Source organism: Phyllostomus discolor, chromosome 3 (genome assembly GCF_004126475.2).
Source record: "Phyllostomus discolor isolate MPI-MPIP mPhyDis1 chromosome 3, mPhyDis1.pri.v3, whole genome shotgun sequence".
NCBI classification, from domain to species: domain Eukaryota; kingdom Metazoa; phylum Chordata; class Mammalia; order Chiroptera; family Phyllostomidae; genus Phyllostomus; species Phyllostomus discolor.
This window is the reverse complement of record NC_040905.2, coordinates 81,083,637-81,107,272: the sequence shown is the minus strand read 5'-3', so window position 1 is coordinate 81,107,272 and position 23,636 is coordinate 81,083,637. Positions and strand designations below refer to the sequence as shown.

Here is a 23,636-nt window from a genome sequence, read left to right as displayed (position 1 = left end):
AAAAATATCTGACTCGTCCACAGGTAGACTGAAGCACACGTTCCCTGTGGACATCAAATCTTTGACAACCAGAACCCTCCCCCCACCTCCACACAGACAAATTTGCCCACCAGTGCCCCAGGTCTTGACAATTCCTGTATAATTAAGTAAAATATCTGAATCACTGAACTCGACACTCATCTGCCTACATTTAGAGCATTGTCTGCACTAATTTGATGAATCATAGAATACATAACTATAAGGCAGTGTTATTAAAGCACTTTCTTATTCATTTTCTCTTAACTCTTAAAACAATCCCTTCAGATAAAGCCAGAGAACATCCAGGAAAGGGGATTATCAGGCATCACAGAAGCAGCCCTCAGACCTCCCATTCTGTGAATCTGAGACCAGTGTCCAATCTTGTTCCCATCAGACCACATCTCCACTCTTTTAGAAAGGATTTGGACCAACTCCACAGAGCAGGGGAAATTTAATCTCTCCAGCTTCATTAAACAAAACCCAAAATCAACAGACCATACAAGGAAACATACTTCATCATCGCACTGAATTTTCAAACACATCACACAACCCATTTCCCAAGGGAGACCCTTCCTGCCTTAGGAAAAAGAGTTCTTCATCATTAGAAGTAACCAAGCAAAGGCTGCACCGCCTTTACTGAACCAGGTGCAGTAAAAAAGGAATTGGGTATTTCGAGGGGGCTGGATATTGACTATGTTGTTGAATCTACTGATTTTAAATTCTCTTAACTTCTCTGTTAGGCTACTCTTTTTTTAAAGACTATTTCCTTTTAGACAGAAGAGAAGAAACAGAGGGAGAGAAACATCAATGTGTAGTTGCCTCTCACGCGTCCCACATGGGGGGACCTGGACCACAACCCAGACATGTGCCCTGACTGGGAATTGAACCAGCATCTCTTTGGTTTGTAGGCCAGCACTCAAATCCACTGAGCCACTCAAGCCAGGGCTCTGTTAGGTTACTCTTTAAAAAGAGACAACACTCCTATCACTCTTTCTGTACTTTTTACCTATTAAATGCTTCTTTGGGCCCTGTAATTTCAAGACAATGAGAATGCTGTGTTTTTACTGCAGGTTAACATAAATGACAATGTATGTTTTTTTCATACTTGCAAGTTAGTTTATTTTTGACAAGTTGAAATACATGGTTAGATGTTTCTTATCTATTTTGGAATTCCAAATATAGAATACTAGTACCCCACAATTCTTACCCCACAAGAAATACAGAGTGTGTGTTTCTTGCCCAGTAGAACTTTGACTATCTGGAAGTGTTTCCTTAATCTCAGATGCACTTGCTCCTTTTCTTTATATTGCTCACACTGTAAACTTTTAGAATAAACATCCTACAATAAAGCTGCTTTAAATAATAATAAAGTAAAATAAATGTCTGTAGACACCAACTCTGTGCTATTAATTATAAATTGTGTCGTGACCTTTCAAGGCCAGATGGGTTCTAGGATTCAAGCAGATGGAAGACTACACACGGAGCCATGGGGATGCTTGACCTGCCTTGATTCAAGGGTGGGCGATCCATGCATGCTGCAAGCTGTGCGTCCCCCTGCATGGCGCACTGTATGTCACCTGTCCCCCAGTGGGAAATCCCAACTCCCAATATACTACATGCACACAAAACCAGCGGGGAGACAGAATATTGTATAATACAGAGTGATTCTGCACATGTAAGCCCACTTAATGGTATGGGAACCGTTTATCAGACCCAGTCTCGAGGCTATGAAAACACTACTTACCTTGGTTCCCCAGACACCTAAGTGAGGGAGCCAGGCTGACTTTGTTTACCCTACATAACTAATTGCACATTTTTAGTGGAATCATTATAAAGAACTTCTGCTGATACACCCAAGTAAAAGCACATCAATATTTTAAGTGGAAAGCCCATAAAGGCAACATGCCACAGAGACTCAGGAGTTAAATGAGCTGGGTTACACTCCAGGCACAAATACATACCAACTCTATGACTTTGGGAAAGTTTCCTTTTTGGAAAAACAATGGTAAAAAATGCATATAACTCACAGAAATAAAATGCAATAATGTAGGTATGGCACCAGCATAATGCATAAAGCAGCAGTGTTTTATAGTGATTAAGCACAAAGATTGCTTGTACCCAACCCCCAGTCTGCCATTTAACAGCAGTATGATCTTGAGGAAGGTATTTGACCTTCCCAAACCTGTTTCCTCCTCTTTATATGGGGACTAATGATATTCTCTACCTCACAGGCTTGTTGTGATTAACTGGGATGGTACCTGTAAACTCTCAGCAGGGGGCACTGCAGGGGGTGGGAACTTGGACGCTACCTCCCTTAGCTGGCATCCTTCTCCCAAGCTACCTCTGGGACCTCCCACTCACTTCTTCCTACCTTGCCATCCTACAGTTTTGCCAGAAGGCAAAAATACATGTAAGGTAGAGGCAGAATTCGTCTTTGGGAGAAATCTTTTTCTTTAGCCATATACATTGAAACTCTCGTTAGCTGTGAATACTCTCCAAGAGCCTGTTCAAGAAACAGAGCTGAGCTGTTATGTATAATAAAGTAGGAGTTTGGAGCTTCTGGAGGCATGGGGGGAGGAGGGGAGGCAGGCAGGTTTTGGAGCTGGCCTGTTTGGAATGTTTTTTCTTTTAAATGACTTAATGACAAAGTCACAGTTCTATAGTAATCCAATGTGTTTATAAGTAATACTTCACTTTTAAGATATATAAAAATGATAAAGATGAACTACTGTATAGAAATTGGAGTTAATAGACTGTCTTAGGTCTCTAAGTATTATTCTTTTATAATGGCTACAGTATAAGCCTAATAAAATTCAAGAAAGAATTTGACCTTGTCAGCTACAAGATTTTATCAGAAAAAAATACAAAGAATATTGTATTGGTTTGGATAGTGGAAGAGAGGTGGAGCACTGGAGGAGATGAGCTCCTGAGGTGTTGTGAAAAGGCACTTGGGGAATGGAACTTTAATGTGTAAAGGAGCTTATGAGGGTCAGCTGGGGTACATTTTCAACTCTGCAAGGGCAGTCAGAATTCAAAAACATCAAAAGAGCTTCTCTGATCCAGGTAGTTATAAAATACCCAGCCTTCTCCTGTTTCACCTTTAAGAATTTTCTGTAATTCCAAAATTATAGAGTAAAAATACTTCTAGCTTTAAAGAAACAGCACTTTTCAGAGACCCAATCACCTTAATTAAAGAGTCTACTTTAAGGCAAATCATATCATCCTTAAAAGACACAGATGGAAAAATATGTTTAGAAATAGTGCTTAGCATGCACAGTGGACTAAACACCAACTAGGAGCTGGAGACCTAGTTTCTTGGTCTGACTCATACCTCTCCCAGTATGACCTAGAACAACTCACTTGGAGTCTCATTGCCATCTGCCAAGTAGGGTGTGTTTTTTTAATTGTCAACTCTAAAGAAGAAAACTGACAATTCACATGTGGGGAAATACGTATTTCTTAAACAACTCATGGGAAAATGTTAATTCTCTAATTAATTAAAAATAGCCATTTGAAAACCAAGCTCACAGATACAAAGAACAGATTGATGATCATCAGAGATAGGGAATGTGGGATGGGGGCTCAGAAATAAACTGAGCTGGTTTATTTTATGTTAAAAATTTGAATTAAAAAACTTTAAATGCAATTTAAATCAAACTTCAGAAGCCATTAACATATACTAAAGAATTTCTTTAAATAATAACAATCCGTAAGAAGTAACAGTAAAATTAGATTCACTCATTCAATGTAATAAGTTGCTTAAAGTTACCTATTTTTTCTTCCTTATTCACATCTAAACTCCCAATGCCTAGTACACATTAGGAATTCAATACTCAACTGACTATCCACTAATGGTCTTCAAAATTGTTATTTGGGAATCAATATGGTTATATGTAACAAAAGCCCACCCTGGCTGCTGCAGCTCAGTGGATGAGCACAGGCCTGCGAACCGAAGGGTCACCAGTTCAATTCCCAGTCAGGGCATATGTCTGGATTACAGGCCAGGTCCCCAGTAGGGGATGCATGAGAAGCAACCATACATTGATGTTTTTCTCCCTCCCTTCCTTTCTCTCTAAAAATAAATAAAATCTAAAAAAAAAAAAAAAAAAAAGCCCTCTTTCTGGAATAGCTCCCACATTAAGCTGAAAGGTGAAGAGTAAGGGGAAATGGTTTGTTCCAATCTGTCCTAATTCACTTCCACAGGCCAATAAAATCAGGTACTCCTAAACAGGCAGAAGAAAAACAAGAGAGACCTATTTTTATGGAGAATAGTGGGCCAGAAGATAGTAGTACCAAACAGCCACCTTACTAATTTCCCAATCTGAAATCTAAGGTGAGATACTCTAACTGTCCAGGTACCCTCCTTTGGGAACTGGGCAAAGGCTGTTGCACGTGGGTCACCGGCCAGCAGTGACCATGGAATGCTGTGGATGGCTCGACGAAAACACGCGAGAAAAAACACATGCACAGAGACAGACCAGTTTCTGTGGGGAAGTAGGGATGAAATGGCACCCCCCCAGTGGGGAGCGCCGTGATTTACCGTCCATACCTGCTTTTATTGGGCTCATTTTGCATAATAATTCAGGTAAAGTACAGTACTTATCAGGGGGAAGTAAGGAACTATAGAAAACAAGGAACTCTGCTGGTCTATGAGTCGGCGTCAAAGAGCTGTAAGACTTTGAGGAACAAACTAACTTCCTCCTTGGACCCCTCTCATTCAACTGAGAGCATTCTAAACAAAGAAGGTTTCACAGTAATTTACATATTCTTTCTTAGGCCTGAACACCCGGGGAATCCGCCCTTTTCAGCACAGAGCTACACCACCCTGTCATTGTTTCAGGCTTAGGTGGAGCAAGGGAACTAAGGCAATAAGGAGATTTTCTCCCAGACGATGAGAACTCAGGCTTTGTCAAAGCCGAGGAGTGACGGTCCATCACCCCCTTTTGCTGCAGCCCCCCAAAGTCCTTCTTTTGGGGGGCCTCCCAAAGTGATCGTGCCTGTCTTAGGTCATTCCCCCCGTGGGGAATCTTACCCGTCTTTGGCTAACCGACCAAGCTTTTTGGGGTTCAGTTATGAATAAAGCAGCAGAAGCAGCATTCCTGCCAGGGAGATAAGCTTTTGTCTCCTTGCTGGCTTACGGTTCCAAGGGCGTTCCCTTAGCCTTAGCCTAGGCGGGGTTTCAGTTTCTGATACCAGTCAGGGCAGTTCCCAACAAAAGGCTGTGGCTCACTTTGGGCCAAGGCCTGTTTGCCATTGAGCCCCAGCTTCAGTCCATTATTCAAAAAAAAGGCCAAAGATTCAAACCATTTAAACCCACAGCATTACCCATCTTCTTATGCTATATTCTGTGAACAGGACTGTGTATTCTTAGAGTACCTGTTCCCAAGCACAAGCAGGGGCCTGCTCCTCCTGGTCCATCATCTATCTGCACACACAGTAGCAAGCACACTTTTGTCTAATTTCTCCCACGGCCACCTCATCACCTCATTGGAATCAGAGATCTAAGTCCTATGGCTTCCATTGCTTTCTTGCTTGGCGATACAAAATTACATGACTCTAGGAACTAAGGCACTGTTGCAGTCAGCAGGCACTGACTTATATAAAGCTGTCTCGTTTTTCATGACAGAACCCACCATACCTAAAATACTGACACTTGCTCTCCTTTCCTCACCTCCCTGGGACTGTAAAGGATGTTATAATGGCTCTTACCCTGACCCAGTAATTCCACATCCTAAAAGTTTTAATCTAAGGAAACAATTCAGAAGTGAAATGTCTGTAACAGTACTGTTTAAATAGAGGGTGGTGGTTCATGAATGCTGATGGGGATGAAAAGGTGATACTTGAGTTGCTGGTCTGCAAAGTGCTAGGTGTGCCACTCTGGTTCAGCACACAGCATTCACACAGTGTCATAATGTGGGCTGGTGGGAGCAGGGCCAAGGATGTGCTGTGCAGTTTTAACTGTCCAGATGTGGAAGTGGGAGAGAGCCTCCCATGCTTTCGTAATTCATGTGAACTTATATTTTTATAATTATTTAAAGCAAATAAAAATGACACCTTAAAATTGTGTTTTCTAAACCAGTGCTCACAACAGCTAGGTCTAGGTCCCATCCTGTGGGCCCAGCCCAGCCCCTGGCCTGTTTTTGTATAGGTTTTCACATTTTTTAACAAAGCTATTTAAAAAATGAATATGCAAGAGGCCATATGTAGACCATGAAGCCTAAAATATTTACAATCTGGCCCTTTACAGAAAATGTTTGCTGAATCCTGGTGTGACCACTCATTGTTCTCTGTAGAGCCATTTAACCTTCCTTCACATGATACTCATTTGAAGCAATACTTTTTAGTCCATGTTTCCTGGTTTAATTTTGTGTTTTCTTCCATGCTGCCTCCAAAAGCTTCCCAGCCACTGCTCCAAACACCATACAGCTTTCTACTTCTCTACTTCTTTATATTTGTCAGCTATAGATTCAAAAGTTATTCAACAAAGCTTCTTAAAAGATGGATTCTGGATGAGGCTATAAACAGCGCTGAATTTTAGTGAGTCAACACTTTGCCTCCTCTGGGTTTCTATTTTTTAAGCTACGGTAACCTGATCTCTAGAAGACACTTACTAGGCAACTTCAGCCAATATATTGCATATGCATGTGATATAAACCCAGATTCACTTTTAACCAAGGCTTGCAATTTCTCTATCGTGCCTATTTATGGGTTTTTAAATAGGTTATTTTCTTTCCTCTCCTCTCTTAAATAGCTTAGTGTACACTGAACTAAAATCTTCTGCTCTTCAAGAAAATCACTTTTCATCACTTTCAACTTATTGAGACTTCTCTACTTCAGAAGTACAGTGGAACTGGATTGTCATTTAGTTTTGCTGCTATGTTGTTGACCTAAAGGACAAAGTTAATGTTAGGGTATTATTGTTAAATAGATTATTACTATTTCTCTCCAATATGACAATTAGTTTTCTCAGATTATTCACTTTAAAATACAAAGTTTTGTGAGATTTTAGAGGCCATTCTACCAGCTTTACACACGTGACACTTGGGAGGCTGACCGACGTGGAGGAGTTTCCCAGGTGATGGGTGGAAAAGCAGTTTAGGAGGGCAAAAGAGCCTTTGGGGTAGACATTTCTGACTTGGCTCCGCAGTACTCTAAGTGCCCTGATACTACACCTGATTCAAGCCTCTTAAAAGCCAGCCCTATCTTTCAGTTATGTGGATAAGTTCTGTTATGCAGATTTGAACTAGTTTTATTACTTGCAACTGAAAGAATTCCAACTGATGCAACTTTGAACCATGCTAGAGTCTGATAATAAGACGGCCATCATAGGTTTTTCAGTTGGAAGTCACACGTTCAGAAGGCCAATCTGCTGGGTGGTGAGGGCAGGTGGTGAAAGACTGGAGAGACCAACTGAAAAGCCACCCAAATGAGCTGTCAAGCATGAAGGCATACTTGGGTGTGGAATCAGAGAACAAAACCCCTAAATCTTCAGGAAGTGGAAGTGACAAAAGGTGGTGAAAGACTAAATATGGGGTGTGAGAAAAGGTCAAAGGTGACTGGTTTCTTAGTTTAGGCAAAAAGTGACGCTCTTAACTAAGGTAAAAACAGGAAGAAATGCAGATTTAGGGGGAAGAGGAAGACCACAGGTTTACTTTGGACCTTTATCTGCAGTAACTACGTGACGGCAGTCTGGAAATGATCGGGACCTGTGGATGACACTGTGGAATTACAGAGAAATCAAAGCTGAAAATACAGATTGGGAGTCACCAACACTTAGGTAATGACTGAAGATATGAGTACATTAAATTATCCAGGAAGAAAATGTCTCCCCAAAAGAGAAGGCTGAAACCTTGATCAAAAACCCTGAAAAATATAGGTAGAGAAAATGACAAGAGAGATTAACTCAGAAACTCATTATAAAGTTAATATAGTTCTCATTGGAGGATACAAGGAAAGTAATGAATTAGGAGAATAGTGCATTCAATAATCTCAACTATTATAGAAAGGTTAAGGAGGGTGGGATCCAAGATGACCGAGGAGTAAGTGGAAGCTACACAACTTCCTCCCAGGAACAAACTGGAATTACAGCTGAATTGTAGAAAAACATCCTGAATAAACAACTGCACACTAGCTGGAGAGAGGCCTTATCACCACGGACAGACAGAAGAAACCACTTTTCCACCACAAGACTGGTAGGGGGTGTGGGAGAGGCACAAGAGGGCTGGCTTCCAGTGAAAGTGCTAGAGGGATATTTTAGCTGATGGAGGATTCCCCCTCAGAAGTGTGGGCTCTAAACACCAAGCTGGGCTCCCTAGAGTACAGCAACAGAACTGGAAAGGAACCCATATTAACACCCAGCTGTGAAAAGCCTCAGAATTTCTGTCTGCCAGAAAGAGACAGCAGGAGATGCAGAGAGCCATTTAAAGTGTCAACACACAGCATTTCATTTGCAGCCACTTACCCTGGGCTCCAGCAGAGGGAGGACAGAGTGGACTAGAGAGAAGCTTGAGGAGAGTCTGAGGTTGGTGGCTCTGGTGAGAGAACTGAAGGAACAGCCGCCAGGATCCCTGTGCTGAGCCATTCCCCATACTACAGAAGCCATCCTTCTCAGGTGGAAGACTCCTCTCCAAGTGGCATCAGCCTGAGGGGAAGCAACAGCCTCTCCAGCAGGAATTACTTTGCCCTACCGTGTGGTGCTTAAGCTGATCACAGCCTAATTAGTTTAACACCTGATCAGTTTAGCGACTGATTGGTTTAATAGCTAAGGCAGAAAATACAAAGAAGCAGCCAAAGCGAGAAGACAAAGAAACAGACCCTAAATGAAAGAACAAGAGAATTCTCCAGAAGAACTAGATGAAATGGAGGCAAGCAATTTATCACATAGAAAGTTCAGAGTGATGATTATAAGAATATTCAAAAGCATGAAGACACATAGAAACCATAAAAAAGGACCACTCAGAAATAAAGAATGCAGTATCTAAAATGAATAACACACTGGAAGGAATGAACAGTATGTTAGATGAAGCAGAGGGCTGAATCAATGATTTGGAAGACAAGGTAGAAAAAAAACACCAACACAGAGCAGCAAAAAGAATTTTTAAAAATGAGAACTTAAATTTATAGATTCAATGTAATCCCTATTAAAATAACAATAACATATTTCACAGATATAAAACAACATTTCAAAAATGTATATGAAACTGTGAATGACCCCGAAGAGCCGTGGCAGTTTTGAGAAAGAAAACAAAGCAGGAAGGATCACAATACCTGATATAAAATGGTATTACCAGGCCACTGTAATCAAAACAGCTTGGTACTGGTATAAAAACAGACACACAGATCAATGGAACAGAACAGTCAACCCAGAAATAAACACAAGTATCTAAGGTCAATTAATATTTGACAAAGGGGACAGAAGCATAAAATGGAGTAAAAATAGCCACTTCAACAAGTAGTGTTGGGAGAGCTGGACAGCTACATGTAAAAAAAAAAAGAAACTCGAGCACCAACTTATACCATACACAAAAATAAATTCAAAGTGGATAAAAGACTTAAATATAAGTTGTGACACCATAAAAGTGCTAGAGGAGAACATAGGCAGGAAAATCTCAGATATTTCATGCAGCAACATTTTCACCAATATGTTCCCCATAGCAAGGGTCATAAAGGAAAGAACAAACAAATGTGACCTCATCAAAATAAAAAGCTTCTGCATGGCTAAAGAAAACAAATTAAAAGAGAACCAACTGTACTGGAAAACGTATTTGCCAATGATACTTTGGACAAGGGTTTGATCTCCAAAATATATAAAGAACCCACACAACTCCACTCCGGAAAGACAAATCCAATTAAAAATGGGCAAAGAACTTGAACAGATACTCCTCCAAGGAGGACATACAAAGGGCCCAGAGACATATGAAAAGATGCTCAACATCACTAGCCATCAGAGAAATGCAAATTAAAACCACAATGATACCACTTCACACCAGTTAGAATGGCCATCATAAATAAATCAACAGGCAGTAAGTGCTAGAGAGGGCATGGAGAAAAGGGAACCCTAGTGCACTGTTGGTGGGAATGCTGACTGCTGCACTCACTGTGGAAAACAGTATATAATTTCCTCAGAAAACTAGAAATGGAACTGCCTTTTGACCTAGCAATACCACTGTTGGGATTATACCCTAAGGGTCCTGAAACACCATTCCAAAAGAACCTACGCACCCCAATATTCATAGTACAATTTACAACAGCCAAGTACTGTAAGCAACCTAAGTGCCCATCAGTAAACAAGTGGATCAAAAAACTATGGCACATTTACACAATGGAATACTATGCAGCAGAAAGAAAGGAGCTTCTACCCTTCACAACAGCATGGATGGGACTGGAAAACATTATGCTAAGTGAAATAAACCAGGCAGTGAAAGAGGAATACCATATGACACAGATGGCAAACACAAGGCCCCAGGCTGAATCCGGCCCTCCACCTTGTTTTATCCAGCCCTGCACCTTGTGTTTCTGCCTGGCGGCAGCGCTGACCTCTCACTTAACTGTTAAGGAGTAGTTACTTTTATACAGTCCTAAAATTACATTCAGTCCTTCCAAGGCAACTGTGAGGCTGATGTGGCCCCCGGTGAAAATAAATTTGACACCCCTGCCATGTGATCTCACCTATCTAGTGGAACCTAATAAACAAAACAAACAAGCAAGCAAAATACAACCAGAGATACAGAAATAAAGAACAAACTGACAGTTACCAGAGGGGAGAGGGATAATAGGGGAAGGGCCATCAAGGAACATGTATAAAGGTCACATGGACAGAGATACAGGCGGTAGGTTTGAGGGTAGGAGGCAGGGATGGGTGGAGTGGGGGGTGCCTGATGGGGTGAAAATGGAGACAACTGTACTTGAACAACAATAAAAAAATGAGAGCTTAAGAAACATTATAAATGACATGAAGCATAACAATATTAACATCATGGGACTACCAGGAGAAGAGAGCTAGCAAGGGATCGAGAACCTACTTGATGACATAATGACCAAAATCTTCCATAATCTGGTGAAAGAAAAAGACATAAAAGTCCAAGAAGCTCAGAGAGTCCCAAATAAGTTGGACCCAAAAAGGCCTACACCAAGACACATCATAATTAAATGACAAGGCTTAAAGACAAGGAGGGAAAACTAAAAGCACAAGAGAAAAGCAGCTTGTCACCTACAAGGGGGCACCAATTAGACTGGCATCTGATTACTCAACTGGAACATTTCAGGCCAGAAGGGAATGGGGTGAAATATTCATGGTGATGAAAAGCAAGAGCCTACAACCATGGCTACTTTACCCAGAAAGGCCATCATTTAAATTTAAAGAAGAAATCAGGAGCTTCCCAAACAAGAAAAAAGCAAAAGGAGTTTGTTAACATCAAACCAGCACTGCAACAAATATTAAAGGGCTTGCTTTAAGAAGAGAAATACAGAAAAAAAAAACAGAGGAAAACAGTCTAATAAAATGGGACAACATATGTTTATCTATCAACATGTAATGGCTTTAGTGCTGCAACCAAAAAACATAGAGTAGATGAATAAGAAAACAAGAACCATATATATGCTGCCTCAAAGACACCCATCTCAGATCAAAAGATACCCACAGACTAAAAGTGAAGGGATGGAAAAGGGTAGTTCGTGCTAATGGAAAAGAAAAAAAAAGTGGGGTAGCAGTACTTATATACAACAAAATAGACTTTAAAACCAAAGCTATAGTAAGAGATGAAGAAGGACACTACACAATGATACAGAGAACAATCCAACAAGAGGATATGACCCTAGTAAACATTTACACACCAACATAAGAGCACCTAAATATGTGAAGCAAATCTTGATGGACATAAAGGGAGAGATTGACAGAAATACATGGACATAAAGGGAGAGATGGACAGAAATACATTCATAGTTGGGGATTTAAAAATCCCACTGACTTCAACAGATCAATCTTCCAGGCAAAAAATCAACAAGGAGACAGTGGCCTTAAACAACATGCTAGATCAAATGACTTTAATTGATATCTTCAGAGCATTTCCAAGCAGCAGAATATACATATTTTTCAAGTGCAAATGGAACATTTTCTAGGATACACCACATGTTACGACACAAAACAAGTCTCAATAAATTTAAGAAGATTTCAATCAGATCAAGCATCTTCTCTGCCCACAATGCTATGAAACTGGAAATCAATCACAAGAACACTGAAAGGCACACAAAGACATGGAAGCTAAATAACACATTATTAAACAATGAATGCGTCAACAATGAGATCAAAGAAGAAATCAAAAGATACAGTGACACAAATGAAAATGACACAACAATCCAAAACCTGTGGGACATTGGGAGAGCAATGTTAAGAGGGAAATACATAGCATTTACAGGCCTATCTCAACAAACAAGAAAAAGCTCCAGTAAACAATCTAACTTTACACTTAAAGGAACTTGGAAAAGAACAACAAACAAAATCCAAAGTAAGTAGAAGGAAGGAAATAATAAAGATCACAGAAGAAATGAAATAGAGTCCAAAAAACCATACAAATGATCAATGATTCCAAGAGTTGGTTTTCTGAAAAGATCAACAAGATTGACAAACCTTTTACCAGACTCATCAAGAAAAAAATGAGAAAGGACCCAAATAAAATCAGAAATGAAAGAGGAGAAACAACAACTAACACTAAGGAAATAAGAAAATATTATGACACTAAGGATTATAAGAAAATATTATGAACAACTGTATGCCAACAAACTGGACAACTTGGACGAAATGGATAAATTCCTAGAAATATACAATCTTCCAAAAACTAAGTCAGGAAGAATCAGAGAATCTGAACAGACAGATTACACCTAGTGAAATTGAAGCAGTATTCAAAAAACTCCCAACAAACAACAAAGTCCTGGACCAGATGGCTTCACAGATGAATTTTACCATACATTCTGAGAACTAATATCTCTCCTCAAACTATGTCATAAATTCAAGAGAAGGGAAAGCTCCCAAACTCATTTTACAAGGCCAGCATTACCCCAATCCCAAAACCAGGTAAGGACACTACAAAGGAAGAAAACTATAAGCCAATAACCCTGATGAACATAGATGCTAAAATCCTCAACAAAATATTAGCAAACCAAATACAGCAATGCATCAAAAAGATCATACACTATGATCAATTGGGATTTATTCTGGAAAAATAAGGTTGTGCAGTGTGGTGACTGCTGGGGGGAGAAGGATATAAGAGGATTAAATGGTAACGGAAAAAAATACAAAGAAGATTATATTTTTATAAAAAGAAAAGTTAAGGGGCATGAGGACTAATAACAAACTGTTGCTAAATCTGGATACCTTTAAGATTGACAGGTAAGATAATTAAACATCACTTTCTCAACATGTTTTAAGCATCTAAGGTACCTATTCAACATATCCATTAATTTGTTGTGCATTTGATTAATTTTAATATGCTATTTCTATTTGGAAGGACACTAGCTTTTCCAAGCTCAACAGGGATAATAGTTACCATTTTATAGTAACGTTAAGAGACTGCCATTGTTTTTCAATTCAGTCAGCCTAATGATGACTTTGAATTAAAATTAATTTTATGATACCAAAGTTCATGCGACAGACATAATTTCCAAAAAGCTAACTTTTCTTCTATGCCTTCTACATATCCTGCTTATTCATTAAATCAATAATATATTGAGGTCCTGAAGTATGTTTCAGCACTGTGCTAAACATTAAAATTCTGTATTTGTGAGAACTTCTTCCTTCATCCCTAAACTCTAATTCCCTCACTCCTGTTCTCTGAAGCAAAGTACTGTGCTGTGTGCTCCCAGAAGCCCTATTCAGGACTGAGGGGCAGGCCATAATCAATGATACATCTGAAGGCCAATCCAGCTCCTGAGCTGAAGGCCTCCGGTAAATGCTCCACAGTGTAACTTCTCTCTCTGCCTAGCCCTGCTTCCTTTGCTTAACCCCTAAACCACCCCACCCCTCTGCTTGTTGATCCCAAGAACATTTCCAAATACATTTTCTGCCCATGAATCTCCATCTCAAAGTCTGCTTCCCTGAGAACTTACCCACTCTTACACACTCTCCTCAGTTGTGCTCCATGACTGAAACTTCCTCCATCCCTGACCTGAGCATCCCACTCACTTTCTCATTACCTCTGCAGCCAAGCCTTCAAAAGAGCATTTTTCTCAACATACATAATCTGAGCTAAATGTTGGGGGAAATAACAGGACAGTACTTGCTGGTGACCATTTTATGATTTAAGATTACTGATTAAGGAAGAAAGCTATGTATTTGGCAGATTTACAAGCATTAGATGAAAGTAAAGAATATCCAGAAAAAGAGGGAAAAGAAGAAATAAAACTATTTGGAAACACAAAAACTTTTCCTCTGCCTTAAAGCAGAATACTATCTACCATAGCAAAGTATGAAAATGAGTACGTATATGAAGATTCGTGTTAAAACTGGAGTTTCAATAAATTAGAGAACAAAAAAAAAAAAAACCAAAAAGCTCAAAAGGCATCAAAGTGGCCTTTACTCATTTAATTTTCCTTTCAACTTATAAATGCTATCACAATTCTAAAGAGAATAGACTTGAATGAAAATTTTTTATTATGAAGATAAAATCTAATAAGGACTATTATGTGCTATTTTACAGATCCTTGTAAAAATAATAACATGAAAAATTAGTAGAAAATGAAAATCTGAAAGATTATCTGAAATGTGAAAATGTTAAGCAATTTTCCCTGCATCTCAGTTTTCATCACTTTTGCATATCTGGGTGAAAAGAGTATTCTTCTACTTTTGTTAATAATGGAGTATGTCCTTCAGAGCTTAGCATAGTCTTTAAGGATCATCTGAAGCTTCTGGCTCAGCATGATGTTCCCTCTGGCCTTCAGTCTGCCACTAAAGAATGCCTGGGAAGGAAAGACGGAAAAAGAGCATCAAACTTTATCATGTTACATTTTATTTGTGTTTTTAAAAAACATTGTTCAAAAACAATTTTTTTCAGACTGAATACAATTGAATTAACTGTTAACAATAAAGGCAACTTTTATCTAGCAATGGTAGTTTAATGATTATAGATATTTTTAGACAACTAAGAAAATATATACTCCTTGTGTGTTTTATAAAACCATAAAATAATTTAACTGAACTGACAGATCTGGGTATTCTGCTTCAACCTATGCTTCTAGCTTTAGTCTATATTCTTATACATGAGTTTGAGACCATATAAATAAAAGTCTTTACTATATTCTTAATAATTAAAATATTAAATTCAGAACTTTTAAAAGCAGATTAAAAATATTTACTACATCTTCATGAAATAAAAAGCCATATAATAATAAATTAAGGCAGTAAAACAAAGCAGTGAATTGATCCTGGACTATAGCATTAGAGGCCCAAGTTAAAATCTAGTCTCTGCTCCTTACTAGCAAGCTGAGCTTGGGCAAAGTATGTAATCTCTCTGAGCTCCAGCCTCCTCATCTGTAAAAGGCAAGACAACAGTACCTAAATCATGCAGCTTTGTTGTGTGAGTTAAGTGAAACAGTGTAAAGTGCTTAGCTTAGTGTTTTTATACATGGTAAGAGCTGTGCAAGCTCATTATTACCAAGCAAAAGCCTGTCATGTTAAAATACTAAGCGCTCCTGTACCACCTTTATATCTGACCTGAAACTTATGCAAGTTGCTAAAGTCCTTCCTCAGTGTCAAGTTCCCTATCAGTAAAATAAAAATAATAAATCAGTTTATATAGCTTATTGAGAAAATAACAGAATGTGAAATAAAAAGAAGTCCCTAGATTTCTATCTAGATTATAAATAGTAATAGCTATGTATACTTAACATTACAAAGCAGCCCTACAAACATAATCTCACTGGAGAAGCACAGCCAACAACCTAAAGTGGGCATAACAGTAATTCTTAACCCCAGCTGAGAGATGGAAAACTGAAGTTCAGAGAACTTAAATAACCTGCTCAAGACCACAAAGTCAGCAAGAAGTAAGGCCATTAACTGCTTATTAACTAGTAGCAACTTAAACTCAGAAACAAATCCTCATCAGCTGGAGGAACCACAGAAATTGAGATCACATGGAGGGTTATCAACAGGGAAGTGGAAGGGGGAGCGAGGGGTAAAAGACACAGAGATTAAGTAGCATAGATGGTAGGTAGAAAACAGGGGGAGGGGTAAGAATAGTATAGGAAATGTGGAAGCCAAAGCATTTATATGTGTGACCCATGGACATGAACTAAAGGGGGGGGATGTGGATGGGACAGGGTATGCAGGGTGGAGGGGAGTGAAGAGGGGATAATGGGGCAACTGTAAATAGCATAATCAATAAAATATATTTAAACAATAATATAAAATATTCCATTATTACTTTTAATATTGATTAAACGTTGAAATACTTAAATATACTGAGTTAAATAAAATACAGCTAGCCCTTGAACATCATGGGTTTTAACTGTGCAAGTCCACTTATATGCACTTTTTTTCCCAAAAATATATAGTCAGGCCTCCACTTCCATGCATGTGAAACCTGGAAATAGAGGGCCAACTGTGTATTTATAGTAATGACAAACAGCACTGAGGTTGGAAAGAAGGTAACAGAACCAAATGAGTTTAGAAAGCCCCTAATATTAATTAGCATTTCTCTAAGGATCATCATTAAGAATAATAAACACCTACATTTTCACTTCTGCTTTTATTTTTTACACTTAATTCCATTCTGCATGGTATCAACTTAGGCATCAGAATAACATAAAGCACTACCATTTCCTAAGCAACCACTCAGTACCATTCACTGACTAACCCATTTGCCCCCAAAGGTCTGATATTCCTCGCAATTATATAAATATTTACTTAATCCTACATTTAATCTTTAAATACAGACATCTCAAATATAACATATCTAAAAAAGAACTCAATTACCCACTCTCCCGAAGTCAATTTTCCACTAAGCATCCAGAACAATCTTTAAAAATCAGATGCTGTCATTCTGCAGCTCAACGGCTTCCTATCCCACACAATATCTGACCTCCTTATGAAGACAGGTCCTGTGTGATCTGCCCTTGCCTGTTCTCCTATCTCACCTCCTACCACTCTTCCCAACCACAGGCCTCCTCACAGTTACAGCACTCGAATACATGACACTACTCCTGCCTCAGGCCTTGGCACTAGTAGTTTCCTTAGCCATATGGCTCACCCCTCACTTCATTCTAGCCGCTATCAGGCTGCTTTGAACACCCCTACCCTAAGATAGTTCCTCTGTCCTGTCACACTCTAATCCAAGTACTGGCAAACTAGTGTGCTAGTGTGGCCTGTGGGCCAAAACTAGCCTGCTGCCTATTTTTGTAAATAAAGTTTTACTGGAACACAGCCCCATCCATTTGTTCACATATTACCTGTGGCTACTTTAACTCTTCAATGGTGAAACTCTGAGTGGGTACAACACAGACCATCGGCTCACAGAGCCTAACATATGAACAATGTGACCCTGTACAGAAAGTCTGTCCATCACCACTCTAACCTACTACCCTGACTTATTTTTCTTCATACCTGAAATTATATTTCTTTTCCATTCACCTCTAGTACTAAGTTCCACACGGTCAGGGTACTGTCTTCAGCCACCCCTAGAACCCAAATATGAGTAGGTACTAAATGAATTTCTGGGAAGGAATTAACTGAGGACTCGCTTAGTACCAAGCACCATAGTAAGCTCTTCTCATATATTATTGGGTTTAGTTATCATAACAACGCTTTGGGATTGTTACAATTATTCATTTTACCAATAAGAAAATTGAGGTTTAGAGAGTAAGTGGCAGGGCTAAGATTCAAACTCAGGTTTATCTGATGACGAAGAACATATTTTTTATTGTAACACTTTATAATTCTTTTAAAATTATTTTACGATTCTTTTAAAATTATTTTACAATTCTTTTAAAATTAGTCTGTCTATCCAGAAAAACTAATTTTCTATTTATTTAAATTGCTCTGTTCCTTGTAAAGTTGCATAGTTTTCTTCAAATAAGTACTGAAATTTCTTATTAGGGTAGTAATTAGTATTTTTTAGTTTACATGGTGATTATAAACAAATTTTTCAATTGTATCTTCTACTTGGTTTTCCTATGTAAAAGCTATTTTTTAAATAATTTTTGTGCATTTAACTGCTTTGAATTCCTCTATTCTGAGAACCCATAAGTTGATTCTCTTGGGATTTCTAGCTACATAATCACAATTTGAAAAAAAAAATTTCTACTGCATTCTAATCACTGTATCAGTTACTTTCATTCTGTGTGTCTATAACTTGGCCAAAAGTTTCAGAACAGTATTAACTCATCATGGTCAAAGAGGGCTCTCTTGTCTTAACCATGATTTTCCACTGAAATGTCTGTTTCTAAATATTTCACCTTCCATAAGACACTGGCTGTTATGTTCTATCCTTTTATTTCCAGTTTTCAAAGATGATTATGACAAGCTCTTAATCTTACTGTCAGGAATAAATGTCTAATTTTATGAAATATCTACTAATATCATAAGATTTTTCACCTTTGAACTAATGACATAATAAAAAGTCTAAATGTGGGTTTTATACTGTTGATATGCTAAAGAAGAATATCACCAAAAATTCAGTTCTGAGGAGTGTCAATTGAAAACCTATTAGAAAAATTCATGATCTGTCAACTCAGATATTGGCATCCACTGTGTCTTAAGAGTTGTAAGAATTCTGTACCATAAATCAGATTTTGGAAGTCAGCTAAAACCCTCAACTGTCAAATAGGAAGCAATAGTGATGAATAAATGAACATTTTAGGAATGTTCTTACCTTCTGAGGATCAAGTTTGCCCAGGACTACATCAATGAAATCTTCATCAGAAATAGTGACTGTTAAATCAGCAGAGCCTTCCGCAGGGCCTTGATACACTTTTCCAGTACCATTTTTTAGGTCAATAGCTGAGAAAAATAAGAAAAAAAATGTGTCATATTTTCTTCACAATGTGAGAGTAAAATAAACCAACTAATATGCAGACATTTTTACAGTTCCTAAGATAATGTACTGCTTATTCTACAATATATATTACCTGTCATTTAGGAAAAAAATTAAGTCCTTTATTTTTTGACATTTTCTTTTTATAAAGAAGTTCTTCAAAATAATCAAATCAACTTTTTCCTCATTAAAGCAGCTTATAAAACATTTTAAATGTGAATCAATGTAGAATAGTGTAAGGAATAAGTTAGTGGAGGTTATATGTCAAAGCCACTAGGTTCAAATACTCAACAGTCAACAAAGGAAGCTGGATTTCAAACCAGCTGCACATTGCAGGAAGGGAATACACACTATAGTCACCTTTCAAATGCCTGAATTCATCAAGCTAATCAACATACATTTTAAAAAATATTCTAATCGCCCTGGCTGGCGTAGCTCAGTGGATTGAGCACGGGCTGCGAACCAAAGTGTCACAGGTTCGATTCCCAGTCAGGGCACATATGGGTTGCAGGCCACGGCCCCCAGCAGCCACACATTGATGTTTCTCTCTCTCTCTCTCTTTCTCCCTCCCTTCCCTCTCTAAAAATAAATAAATAAAATCTTTTTAAAAATATTCTAATCAATTTCGTTATACTTAAGATTTTATAAAATATTTATTGCCCTAATTATTATACATAAACTTTAAAATTAGCTCCTTGTCTGTTAACTGTTTTTGATAGAAGAATTAAGTGTCCCAGAAACAGGCTGGGTGCAAGAAAAGCTATTAAAAATTTCCCTTCATTGCTCTCTGTGTAACATTTATAGAGTTTATGCCATAGTTACACTTTAGAAAGTTTTAATTATCTCATACATGACTAAGACCAATCATCTAGTAAGCCCAATTCTACTCATCCAGCTTCAGCCTCTTGAAGGTGATTTTCCTTGCCACAGTGAAGGAGCTATAGTCACATCACTCTCTCTAAGAGGGTATAGGGGACTCCCAATTTAGGGTCAAGGAAAGGCTACACATACATAAGAAAAAACCAGAGTGCTTAACTACATCTTGCTTAGTCAAGCCTTGCTCCAGAGAGAAAATTAATTACTCTAACTCTCCACATAGAAGAATACTGCCAACTAAACTAAAAACATAATTTAACAATAATGGTTACCTTGGGGAGGGGAAGAGGCAAAGAAAAGGAAACTTCTTGACCTTGTATATTCACTCACTTCACTGTTTCTACTGGGGGTGTCACATGATATACAAGGTACTAGAAATGAAGCATGAAGAGCAAAGGCTCTGTTCTTATTGACACTTACACATCATGAATGTGTTTTCATGTATTCTTTGTATAGTTAAAAAGAAAGAAAGGGGGAGCCACTGCAGCAGCAGAAGATGGACAAGGGGAAGGCCAGGTGACATCGATCTTTATCTAGACTTTGCCTCTCTAACAAACAGGTCACCATCTCAGACTGGACAGCTTCTTCTTTCCAAAGATCATCTTTCATGTCTTTTCTATAAACACATGAGACATTTAGTTGGATCCCAATCCTAACTGTGGAATCAACATTCTGATGATTTAGTTTACATCCAAGCTGAAAAACCCTAAAAAGTAAACTGGTGTGACTGCTAGGAGATGCACCAGCCCAGGAACTAACAGGTTTTAATGATCAGATCTTAAAAGAATGGTGGCTGGCTAAACTGTGTATAGTCTTTCACATTCTGGCAAATTTCCAAGATCCAAAACAGATGAATTAGAGGTTACATGATGTAAAAAACCAAAGTGCATAACAGATGCTTGGATTTAATTCAAATAGGTAGACTTAGCTGTACATAATTAGCTACAGTATACATTTTTAAAAGGCCTAGTAAAAGACAGAAAACTGTACTTGAATAACAATCAAAATAAAATTTTTTTAAAAAGCCAACTGACTTTATAACTTAACAATATTTAAGCAACAATGTGTAATATTTCTATAATCTTGCTATATAAATGTAAAATCCAATTATGTTCCTATAATGGAAAAGATTATAAATATGTAAAAGGAAACCAAATTTCCTTTTGGAGAAAAATAAGCAAACTGCTCAATGCCAATGAGCTTAAATCTATCATCCTAAGGAAAACAAAATATGAAGCAGAGTAGCAAAGCTAACAGTCTGAGTTCCAACTAATATTTTCATGAATATAGTTTCTAATTCTGTCTCCACCTGTGAACTCATCCCTAAATTCCAGGCCCATAGCTTCCACAACCTAGTCCAGATCTCTGTCTGCTACAGTTGTGGCACCACAGCTTATCAAATCTTCCCTCCTAAACTTCTCTCCTCTTCATTTTTCACACTTGCAGTACCAGAGTCGACATCCTCAGTCACACAGGCTCAACACTCTGGTGTTGTTGTCTCCTTTTTGTTCCTCCTGTTTTTCAGACATTATTAATAGCCAAGACAGTCAATTGTATCTTAGCAATAGATCCATATAGGCTCTTTCCTCTCCATCACTGCCAGCACTTTACTACAGGTCTTCCTTCCTTTGAACCTGAATTCAACAACCTTTGTTTCCTTAACTTCAGTACTACAAACTTTCCTGATACACTGCCTCTAATACTAATTTCTGAAAAAAAAAAATCCTGTCTTTTCATATTTGTAATCCACAACCTAGCAGAGAAGTTGGCACATACTAAATACTCAAGTATTTGTTGAATGAGCCAACCCTCCCATCCGTGAGAGCCAACAGCACCTTTCCCCTGTCTCTTACCACTTCTGTTCTATCAGAATTATTTGTATATATGAACAGGTCTCGATTCCTTATTTAAAATCCTTCAGGCCACATGTGTTTTAAGAATCAGAATTTTTCACATTTTAGGAAGAAAACACCATTCATAAAACATGTATTAAATACTATAAAAGACCCCCAAAGTCACGACACATTATCAAAAAATACACAATTTCTACATTCTACATTGGACTAACTCACACTAGGTGAGACGACAACAAACAGTTGTAACATCTCAGTTCATGTCAGGTTTCCACACTGAAGAGTTATGAAAAAGAAAATCCATTTTTAGAACTTTTGGTTTCTGGAGTTGCAGATAAAAATAACTGTGTTTTAATTTTCAGCAGATTGTTCTATAGGTCATACAAGGCCCCTGATTCTTTAAGTTTCTTTATGCCTTCCTGTCATCTTTCATTTCCTTTGAATTTTTACTTTTGCCTAGAACAGAGTGAGATCCAAAGGGTTTATTTACTAAGACAGCTTTTGGCTGGTTTCAGAAATTAATAGTAACAAATATCATAGATATACTGCTTACTTATAAAATGCCTCAGTTGTATATTGTTCCTGAATATTTCATTCATGCTAAGTAGACACTATCCATACAATAAACTTATTGTTTTCATAGAAGAAAAGGCACCAATTTCAGCACATTTTTAAAAAGGCAGGCATCTGCTTCTATCTCAAATTGTGTGTTCTATATGACTTTTAGCACTTACTCAACATTTAAGGAGTCAGGTTACTATGTGTTATAAACCATACTTAAAGCTGGAAATAAATCATTTTAAAAAATATTTTTAATATATTTTATTGATTATGCTATTCCAGTTGTCCCATTCTTTTCTCCCCTTTATTCCTCTCTAGCCTGCACAGTCCATCCCACCATCAGTCCCCCACCTTAGTTCACGTCTATGGATTATATGAGTTCTTTGTTGTCTCCATTTCCTATACTATTCTTAGCCTCCCCCTATCTATTTTGTACCCACTATTTATGCCTCTTATTCCTGTCTTTTCCCCCAACCTCCCCCCATGTCCTCCTTGCTGATAACTCTCCATGTGATCTCTATTTATGTGAATCTTTCCTGTTCTTGTTGTTTGCTTAGTTCATTTTTACTTTTGTTTTTGCTTTGTTTTGTTGTTAGGTATGGTTGTTGACAATTGTGAATCTGTTGTCATTTTATTGTTCGAATTTTTGATCTTCTTTTTCTTAGATAAGTCCCTTTAACATTTCATATAATAATGGCTTGGTGATGATGAACTCCTTTAACTTGACCTTATCTGGGAAGCACCTTATCTGCTCTTCCACTCTAAATGACAGCTTTGCTGGATAGAGCAATCTTGGATGTAAGTCCTTGCCTTTCATGACTTGAAATACTTCTTTGAGGCTGGAAATAAATTAATCTGAAGCTCTTTCTCAGTGTTAAACCCAAGATCAAGTAGGAGAAGACAGATAATTAGAAATGATCATAAAACAATAAGATAACAGTCATGAGCAACAGGCTCTGTTCAAAGGGAATTCAGGAATTTGCTTTTCCATCTGATATCCATTTTTACCTTTCCAACTTAATCCAAGAATCTCCAGAAAATTAAAAAGCCAAAGGACTGCCTTTATTCCAAAAGGTAAAACACCTGAAGGCACAGGTTGTCAAAAAAACGTGTTCAAACATGTCCAGGCACTCAATAACATTTTGGAGTAATAAAAAAACATAGATGACAAAATCACTGTGTTCTTGATATTAAAATAAATATTAACAGTGAAATAAAGCTTCTATTTTGACCTCATTTATGTAGGGAAGCACTATCATCAGATCATAATGTTTTGAATAATTCTACAACAATGCTTCATAATCAAAAC

General features: G+C 38.0%; 1 protein-coding gene across 1 annotated transcript in view; it reads right to left on the bottom strand.

Annotated features, from left to right (window-relative positions):
* Nucleotides 1-14,562: 14,562 nt before the first annotated feature.
* Nucleotides 14,563-23,636, bottom strand: part of HSD17B4 (hydroxysteroid 17-beta dehydrogenase 4) — an 89,920-nt gene continuing 80,846 nt past the window's right edge. The window contains exons 23-24 of the mRNA XM_028509329.2: nucleotides 18,876-19,003; nucleotides 14,563-14,967 (exon numbers count right to left, since the gene is read on the bottom strand). Of these exons, the coding sequence (XP_028365130.1) occupies nucleotides 14,878-14,967; nucleotides 18,876-19,003 (218 nt within the window). The 3' untranslated portion in view covers nucleotides 14,563-14,877. The remainder of the gene's footprint in view (nucleotides 14,968-18,875; nucleotides 19,004-23,636) is intronic.